The 10,001-nt window shown below is 39.7% G+C and overlaps 1 protein-coding gene across 1 annotated transcript; it reads right to left on the reverse strand.

Annotated features, from left to right (window-relative positions):
• Window positions 1-450: 450 nt before the first annotated feature.
• On the reverse strand, window positions 451-2,248 carry LOC120768151. The gene is made up of 3 exons (XM_040095105.1): window positions 1,998-2,248; window positions 931-1,136; window positions 451-824 (listed from the first exon to the last, which is right to left on the reverse strand). Exons 1-3 carry the CDS (start codon window positions 2,246-2,248, stop codon window positions 451-453), a joined length of 831 nt encoding a protein of 276 aa, XP_039951039.1.
• Between the last annotated feature and the right edge of the window lie 7,753 nt (window positions 2,249-10,001).

Below are 10,001 nucleotides of genomic sequence, written 5' to 3' on the forward strand. Positions count from 1 at the left end.
TTTAATTTAAGTTCGTTTTAAGTTCATGGGAGCATAGGCCTAATATATACCTAGGCATTGGGTAATTGGGGTTAGAATAAAACCATCTCTAAATTCTTAAGTTATAAGTTCAAACTTTATTCGCTAATCTTTGTACATTTTGAACAACTGAATACTAACAAATATTAATACATATAGTTTAGTTATTAGAAGAATACTTATTCATAAGCGATGAATTGAGTTTCGTATCCTTTCGAATTTCGTTTTTCTATTCGGGTTTTTCTTACTTGTACTCATTAGCAAACAGTTTTCAAGTCGTTTAAGTAAGGTATTTAAATACAAATTTTCTTTTTTAATAAATTACTACGAACTACCAAGTATACATTGAAACAATTAGCATAATGTAAACTTTAATGAAGGCACATTTTTGGCATTTCCACTGTGATGGTGAACACCTGTTGACCTCAACATTTAGAGCTGTAGCTCTTCAGCTTCTTCGTCGTTGATTGCGGGCGCTTGTTCACTGTAAGCCAATTGTTGGGCATCCAAGCTGCGGGCATATGGATAAGATGACGCAGCGCCCGAAGACCAACCAGCAGAGTTGCCACCTGACCAACCAGCCGCATTGTAGCCACTACCAAGAGCACCACCGAACTTATTGCCCAGACCACCGAAGAAGCGTGAGCCACTGACAATCAGAGCCAACAACAAAGCGATTTTGGCAACAATCACAGCTTTGGTGGTAAGCAGAGCCAAAGCTCCGAGCACAATGGGTATGACAGCAAAGAGTTTGGCACCAACAGCGATAGCAATCGGACCCAACATCTTCTTCAATTTACCACGGCCTAAAAAGGGGTTGACAAATATTGTTTCAAAAAAAGTAAAAAGTAAAGGACAAAGTAATATTAGACGAATGAACTCATTCGTAGATGTAAGGGTTTTGAGGTTTACCTTCATCGAGTGCGCGTGCCATATCTTGAGTAGCTTCAGCGGGAATTTTCACTTCCAAACTGTGGGAGCCCAAGAAATCAGCAGCGTTCTGCATAGCAATGTCGACTAAGCGTCCGCTGCGTTCTTCAGCATTTTCCGGTAATTGCGCATATATTTCATTTTCGCTCAAAGCTTTACTGCTGCGTGCCACGGTAGAAGTGGAATCTCTGCAAAAATATAAAATATTGAAGTCTAATTTAAAGTCAATGCGAAAAAAGGAGAATCTAAGAAACAATTTTTAAACAGCGAATGAAAAAAATTGTGAAAATGTGATATTGGTGCCGTATTGAGGTGAATCGCTGCTTAGTATGATTGCTAATCTCCAAAGGTATCCAATTTACTAAATAAGAGAAATTTTATCTCTTTAATAGGAAGATATAGATAGCCTCCAGTGAAATCGATTGGATAACTGTATTGTTATTTTCAGTAAGCTTAAGCATCATTAATACCGAGACGTCGATATAGAAAGCAGCGTTTGATCTTTCTTCAAAGAAACGAGTTCAAACCAAGATTATTTTAAGCCTTAGGCTCTATTTTTTCAAGTAATCATATTGCAAACTCTCCCTTACTGTCTCGAAAGTAAAATTTTTCACATGCTTTGCCCTCGATATGAAGCTTTGCTTCAGGACTTTATGAACTTTTATGATAAGATAAGCATCAATTGAGCTTTGCCACTAAACTGAGATTATATCATGGTAGCCAAGTCGGCATTACGTCTGGATTACATCAGTGAAGTAAAAGTAGAGCATATTCTATCAGTTCGTTCAGCATTTTTTCTTATCTTTTTTGTTTTAATTTTAAACTTTGAGAATGCGCACTAATTTGCAGTTGGTTTGTTCAAATTTAAATTTTCACTCAATTGTTAGCACATCCTTTCGAGGTTATGTAATCACATTTAATGGACTGTCTTTTAACTTGCGTAATTGGAATGTACAAATACATAACATTTGTATTTCTTTGCATGACTTTAAGTTGGGTATTACAATGATTCCAAGCTTCTTTTTTAAGTTACACACAATCACACACACCTTTTGAACGAAATGCCATTGACGAGTTCGATGTTATTGCTCCTAGCCGCGCGGTTCAATGCCGTAATACCCTTGACGGCAAAACAAGTGGTCATATCCTCAGCTTCGAAGCAACTGCCAAGGTAGCGGGCGGCAAGCGCCAATGAGCCGCCATTTTCACCTTCGACACGATTATCTTGTACACTTGGCGCGGCCCAAGCGCAGTTCACGAAGAGCAAGGAAGTGGTGGCTAAGATGGCGAACACTTTCATTTTCACGAAAATTTTTTATTTAGATAACACACCGAAGAGAACGTTTCGAATTCGTTAACGCGTCAATTTTAGTTGAATAATTCGTTGCGGTTGCGCGTACGTGCAATGCTCGAGAGCGTTAAGATGAGTTTGATGTGCTTGTCTCCAGAAAGACACCCTTTTATACTGGTTCCCAAAAAATTACGGAAATTGTGAGTTTGCCGCTGTCGCTTTCAACGCTACAGCTCTGCGGCACTGCAATGCCGAAAAAGCAATTACAAAACATTTTTGCCGAAAAATTAAATAAAACCAGCAGCAGTCGCTGCAGCAGCAGCTGAGCAGCAACCGTGTAGCAACGCGCAAGAAAAATGTAGTGAATGAAGCGGCCAAGACGCGCGATGCCGCGAACACAGTAACGCCGAAAAATGTTGAACACGCGCACGCACGCTCATAAAGTGGCGCGAAAACACAACACAAACCAGACAAAAAAAAGCTGAAAATAACGCGAAAAATAAATAAACTGTAGGGACATTAAAACTTCATGTACGCGTCTATAACGGAGAAAAGGCCGAAAACAACGAGAAAAGCGAAACATTGAAAAAATGGCCCATAAAAGCAAAAAGACGCAATGGAGCGCAGCCGCAGTTGTCATAAAGCGGTTGCTGTCAGCGGCGTTCGAGTTAAGCAGCAACATTTTGAGGCAATTATGATGGCAGTCAATGCTACTTGTTTTCCCTGTTTCTTTGGTTGACGCCATCACACGTTTCACATAAAAAGTAAAAACTTAAGTTAAATGTTGGTCACTTCAATAGCAAATAATTGTCGAAAAAGACAACGCGCATGCGCCGCGTATGCAGCACATAATATATGTGTATCCAAGTAAGTCTGTGCAGGTATGCTTGCGCGCCAATTGGCATTAACGCAAAAGACGTATAAATTTCGCTTTTACGCCCTCAACAAGCCGCCTTGGCGACGTCGGTTGCGGCCGCACAGGGTGCAGCATCTGTCACCTGTACAGTCAACTGCGGTTTGCGCGGCGCAGCTTCCTCTCCGCTCAGTTTCTGAAAACTTCCTCAGTTTTTGTTGTACATACTTATGTATATCGAGCGTCTGTAATGCATAAGGAAAGAGCACACGACTTTCGACGAGGCCTAAGCAAATTTCGCATATTCGTTTGTGTGTTGTTGTTTGTTGTGTGTCGTTGCTATTACGACTCATTTGGAGATAAGCTCTATTGTTAATGGTGTATCCATAACTTGGTAAATACTATATTGCGTTGGGTGTGAAATTTCTCAACTGATTTTACATAATTTTTTTTTGTTGTTATTTCTGCGGAACCACCCATTTTAATGTTGAAGTGTGACCTAGATTCACAAGCAAATTGATTAATCACACATTTGATTTTTCGGTGCGTTTGCAACATTTGCAAAGTGAAATAAGAGAAATTGAGCATTTCAACAAATGACAGATCTGAGCTTTCAGTCAACTCGGCAATTTATTGCTCAATTTTTCAATGAAGCATTGCTGTCAATTTGTGGATTTTATTTATTATATCATAATCGATTTCAGTTTGGACTTAAACGATTTGTATTTGACAAGCTTCTTATTAAAAACAAGTAATATTAATACCCAATCTACATTTGTTATTTTAATAATATCACACTTTCGTCCCCAAGAGGAGTGAAATATGTAAATATATGAGAGGATTGATTACATTAGGGATAAGGGGTTTGATCACAAAGGATCCAAAGTTTAAATTTCGACGGAATCGAATGAGTTACATCAAATTAGTCTATTATATATATATAATACTACACTATATGAGGGAACCATCAACCCGAAATACATTAGAGCTAACTGATTTAGACCAAACTCTAAACTAATTCTATTCATGTTAATTTGGTGAATTTAGGTGTTGATAGATGGTATTCATTGCGTTTTTATACTCTTAAAACCAGTTGTTACAGAGTATTATAGTTCTTTTTCACCTAACGGTTGTACGTATCACCTAAAACTAATCGAGATAAATATAGGGTTAGAGGATAGGGGTTTGCGGAGAAAAGTTTAAATCCTGTTGACTGTCTGTCTGTCCGTCCATCCGTCCATGCAAGCTGTAACACTGGTTCCTTAGTACAAAAAACACCCCACTTTTTGGTGAAATCCCATATCTCGGGACCCGACTGACCGATTTCGACAAAATTTGGTACGTAGTATTTTTTTCATATTCGTATGTCACGTTGTGAAAATGAGCGAAAGATAATAGCGACGCCTACTTCCAATATAGCACAATTTTAAATTCCACTTGATTCGTTCAGTTTCCAGTATACCAATCAAGAAGTATTTAATATAACGGGATTAAACTTTGACCAAAAATTGTTCAAATCCAACAAAAACTGTTCACGCCCCTGGGTACCGAATATTTAGACGCAGGTACCTATAGTTGACTTTGATATTGATCAATGTCTGAGATATATAATTGAAATTCAGAGATAATACGTCTCCGACAATGCTATGTCTATGTGGTATGTATGAGTTATATATAGTATATATATATATAAAATTGCTGTGATTTCGATCCTTATGTTGACGTTTTACATCTTAAGGTATTTTCCTTCCTTTGATTCCTGCAAGTTGCAAGAGTATAAAATGTTCGGTTGCACCCGAACTTAACCCTTTTTTACTTGTTATCTTTAAATTCGGTCATACAATGGCTTTGGTTTTTTTTCCTCCATTCCGATGACTGTTCACTTGTTTGCATGTCAAACTCATAAACCCATGTCTCATCGCACAATACGGACGTTGCTCGACTCGAACGCGTTTCATTCACCAAAACTATTCGAACGAAACCGCGAGAGTATAGAGAGTTTAGTAAAGTAATGACCTAATCAACTCCGTTTTGACATATAGTTCTCACACATTGACCGCTATTTAGTATTTTGCAGCAAAACCATTTTATCGAGAGTGAGTTATTATCCTATTTCGTAAGAATTGTCGAAAGGACTTAAGGGCAATAGGATATTTTGAAAAAAAGCAAATGTTTTGCATCTTCATTTCACACTTAGTTATTGCCCTTCATACGGTTACAGCGTAACAGTGGGCCGAATACGCTCATCTCCAATACAGAACTTTTTATGGTGCCAAAGAACATATGTACGGCGTTTCATCAAGATATTTGAGTTTTACTCAAGTTACAGCTGCCACGGACAGATGAATGACTGGACAAACAGTTAGGGATTTCAAATCATCACGTCATCTTGATCATTTAAATATAAATAACTCTTTATCTACTTATCTCTTTTAGTTTTGGTTGAGCCCACGCCCCGACGGAAGAGAAGGAAGATGTGACCAAAGATGCCTTCTATGAACGGTTATAGCGCACTTATGAGAACTGCCCCCGTCACGATGTCAAAATCGTGCTTGACGACTTTAACGCCAGGGTGGGCAAGGAAGGTATCTTTGGCGCCAAAGTCGGTAAATTCTGCCTCCACGAGGAAACATCCCCAAATGGGTTGAGGCTGATCGACTTCGCCGGGGCCTGAAGCATGGTTATCTATAGTACTACATTCCAGCATAGAAAAATTCATCAAGGTACCTGGCTGGCTCCGAATCGAAATACCACCAACCAGATCGATCATGTTGTGCTAGACGGAAGACAGGCTCCAGTGTTCTAGACGTGCGTACGCTCCGAGGTCCTAACATCGACTCGGACCACTATCTTGTTGCAGCCAAGATTCGCAAATATTCTACTCGGCTTGCACTCCTGCTCTCTGAGAGCATTTGTCAACAACTCGGTATAAGGGAACTGTGAGACGGCATTTCAAGTTCCTTACGTACACCTGCAACCAAAACCATTGGTTTACGGAAAATGCAAAGAATAGCTGGCACAACGGGAAGCGAGACGCATTTGCAGACAGAAAAAGAGAGAGGCCGAAATGCGTGCGTATGAAGGGCTTGATAAGCTGGCCGACAGGGGTAATTGCTCGAAAATTCTACAAAAAAATGCGGCTGTTAACAGAAGGTTTCAAGACCGGATCATACTCTTGTAGAACCCCCAAAGGTGATGTAGTGACCAATGCCCAGAGCATACTAAAATTATGGAGGGAACACTTCTCCAGCCTGCTGAATGGCAGTGAAAGTACAACGCCAGGAGAAGGCGAACCAGATTCCCCAATCGATGACGATGGAGCAGACGTTCCATTGCCCGACCATGAAGAAGTTCGAATAGCAATTACCCGTCTGACGAACAATAAAGTAGCGGGGGCCAATGAATTGCCGGCCGAGCTATTCAAACACGGTGACGAAGAACTGATAAGGAGCATGCATCAGCTTCTTTATTAGATATGGTCGGATGAAAGCATGTCCAACGATTAGAACTTAAGTGTGCTTTGACCAATCCACAGAAACGGAGACCCCACAATCTGCGCCAACTAGCGTGGGATAATCCTCCTCAACATCGCGTATAAGGTTCTATCGAGCGTATTGTGTGAAAGATTAAAGCCCACCGTCAACAAACTGATTGGACCTTATCAGTGTGGCTTTAGACCTGTCAAATCAACAGCCGACCATATATTCATCATGCGCCAAATTTTGGAAAAGACCCGTGAAAGGGGAATCGACACACACCACCTCTTCGTCGCTTTCAAAGCTGCTTTCAATAGCACGAAAAGGAGCTGCCTTTATGCCGCGACTCTCTATCGTGCGACTTCTTCAACCTGCTGCTGGAGAAAATAATTCGAGCTGCAGAACTTAATCGAACAGGTACAATCTTTTACAAGAGTGTACAGCTGCTGGCGGATGCCAATGATATGGATATCATCGGCCTCTACACCCGCGCTGTTAGTTCTGCTTTCTCCAGACTGGACAAGAAAGCAAAACAAATGGGTCTAGCAGTGAACGAGGGCAAAACGAAATATCTCCTGTCATCAAACAAACAGTCGTCGCACTCACGACTTGGCTCTCACGTCACTGTTGACAGTCATAACTTTAAAGTTGTAGATAATTTCGTCTATCTTGGAACCAGTGTAAACACCACCAACAATGTCAGCCTGGAAATCCAAACTCCTGCCAACAGATGCTACTTCGGACTGAGTAGGCAATTAAGAAGTAAAGTCCCCTCTCGACAAACAAAGACCAAACTCTATAAGTCACTCATTATTCCCGTCCTGCTACATATATGGTGTAGACGCTTGGACGATGACAACAACTGATGAGTCGTTGTTGCGAGTTTTCGAGGGAATGCTTCTGCGAAAGATTTATGGTCCTTTGCTCGTTGGCCACGGCGAATATCGCATTCGATGGAACGATGAGCTATATGAGATATACGACGACATTGACTGTTCAGCGAATTAAGACAGCGGCTACGCTGGTTAGATCATGTTGTCCGAATGGACGAAAACATTCCAGCTCTGAAAGTATTCGACGCAGTACCCGCCGGGGTAAGCAGAGGAAGAGGAATACCTCCACCCCGTTGGAAGGGCCAGGTGGAGAAGGACCTGGCTTCGCTTGGAATATCCAATTGGTGTCTACGCCAATAAAGAAAAAGAAGAAGTAAAACGAAATTTTCGAAATCCTCTACACTTTCAATACAATAAATTTTTGTTTATCTCTTCATACTCTTATTACTCATATTTATTCTTTGATCAGTTGAGCAAAATTTTCACTTTCGATTTCTTGGCAAGCGCATCTGAACTTTCTCAAAGATTACACAATTACGAAATGAACAATTATGCTTTGGCTTACATGTAGTTACACAGACTAGCGCATATTTAAGTACCAACATATGTGCACATTGTGTGAATGTGTTTGTTTGCATATACTTAAAGTACATTTTCTCTTCTGTTTGCACTCGTAAATTGTACCACTGACTCAGCGGCAGCATCTAAGAAGTTAGTGACAACAAAAGTCAAACGTGTTCGTCACATAAATGTGCTAACTTCAGACACCTGCTAAGAGCGTCTACAATATGATTGGCGCTTAGCTTTAGCGGTTCGGCGCAGTTATAGTTATAACATTTCCAGTTTCATTGTTATTTCCGCCACCGTCAAAGTCGGTACTAAGTTTCCAGTTCTAATTCTTTTTTATACTCTTTCAACATGTTGAATTAGAGTATAACAGTTTTGTTCACCTAACCTTTGTTTGTATCACCAAAAAATAATCGAGTTAGACATAGGGTTATATGTATGTATATAGTATAAAAAAGATCAGAACGATGAGATGAGTTGAAATCCAGGTGACTGTTCGTACATATGTCTCTCCGTCCGTCCGTACAAGACGTAACTTGAGTAAAAATTGAGATAGCTTAATGAAACTTGATACACGTGTTCGCAGATGTGCGTAATCAAACCATTGCCACGCCCGAGAAAAGCCCAAAAATCGAAAGCCTATAAAACACCACAACTAAGCACTTAATTGAAATATAAAACTGTAATTTGGCACAGGAGATCACAGTAAAAAGGAGCGTGGCCCCTCTAAGAAGTTTAATGTACTTTCTCCTAAATTGCTTAAGATAAAATATTCAAGTTCTCTCACGACAACTCACTTTATTACTCCAACCGACATCATAAAAATCCATGAAATCGAATGACAGCCCTGCCCACATCCCATATAACGGTTTCGTTAAAAGTGACTAATAGTGCGATAAATCAATAAATAAAAACGCCAGAGACATTATTCTTTGCACCAGGAATGATGAAACGAATTTCATAGGAATCCTGGACAAAATTGGACGCCCATATTTCGGTGAAAAGCTATATTTCCGAACCTACTCCATCGATATCGATCAAATTGGGTATATAATGTAACCTTGACATTCCTGTTTTCCAGTGCGAATAAACGAAATCGGACTACAACCACACGTACTTCCCGTATAATTTTAATTTCCATCTTATTCCTTTACTTTCTAAAATTCAAATCAAAGACCAATGAATGTAGCGGAGTAAAACTTTTCTAGAGTAGTGTGCTTAAAGTGTGGCACCGTATCACAAATTGTCCAAATCGGACCAAAACTATTCAAGTCTCCAGATTCCGAATATGTGGATCAAAGTTCCAATTGCGAACTTTTTATCGACAATATCGGGCAATCGGTGAGATATGTTATAGAAATTCAGAGATAATAATTTTCTAATGTATAATAGTAAGTCAAAACTGCGTTGAATGGGATCAATAATTTCTTTAGCCCCTTTGCACATATTGGAGAAATTTTCGAATTTCTAGTTGACTTTATACCACATATATGGTACATATATTGAATGGACATCTTTGCGCCCTTCTAACAAACAAAATATAATATCTTACCTCTTTAAACGTTGAAAGTATAATACCTTGGTTAACGCGGTGCGTTGGGGTATTCTTTGTATTTTCAAAAGTACACATGATGTGCAAACTTGGAGAGTAGTGAATAATGGTAATTACTTTAAGTCTGAGTGTGTGGCGATAGTTTGTTGTATTTTGGACACTTTTCTGGTTTTTGTTTTGGGATTTTCACGGCTTTTTTCTGTGCATTTTCTATGGTAGAGGCGGCAGCAGTGTGGAATGAATGGCCAATGGCCGCACCAGTTACCTTGCTTGCCCATTTATTATTTGCAGCGCGTTCAGCGATGTTGATGAATGGAACCATGTGTGCATTTAAAGTGCTGGAAAGAGCGGTGTTGGCAGATGGTTGAGCACATGTAACCTATCCAAAAATAGACGAGTGTTATGCGAACAAAGGGGTTATGAGACGTTATGTATGGTTTCTCAATAAAATAACACATAAACAGTTGCTTTAAAAATATAT

Source organism: Bactrocera tryoni, chromosome 1, assembly GCF_016617805.1.
Source record: "Bactrocera tryoni isolate S06 chromosome 1, CSIRO_BtryS06_freeze2, whole genome shotgun sequence".
Classification (NCBI taxonomy): domain Eukaryota; kingdom Metazoa; phylum Arthropoda; class Insecta; order Diptera; family Tephritidae; genus Bactrocera; species Bactrocera tryoni.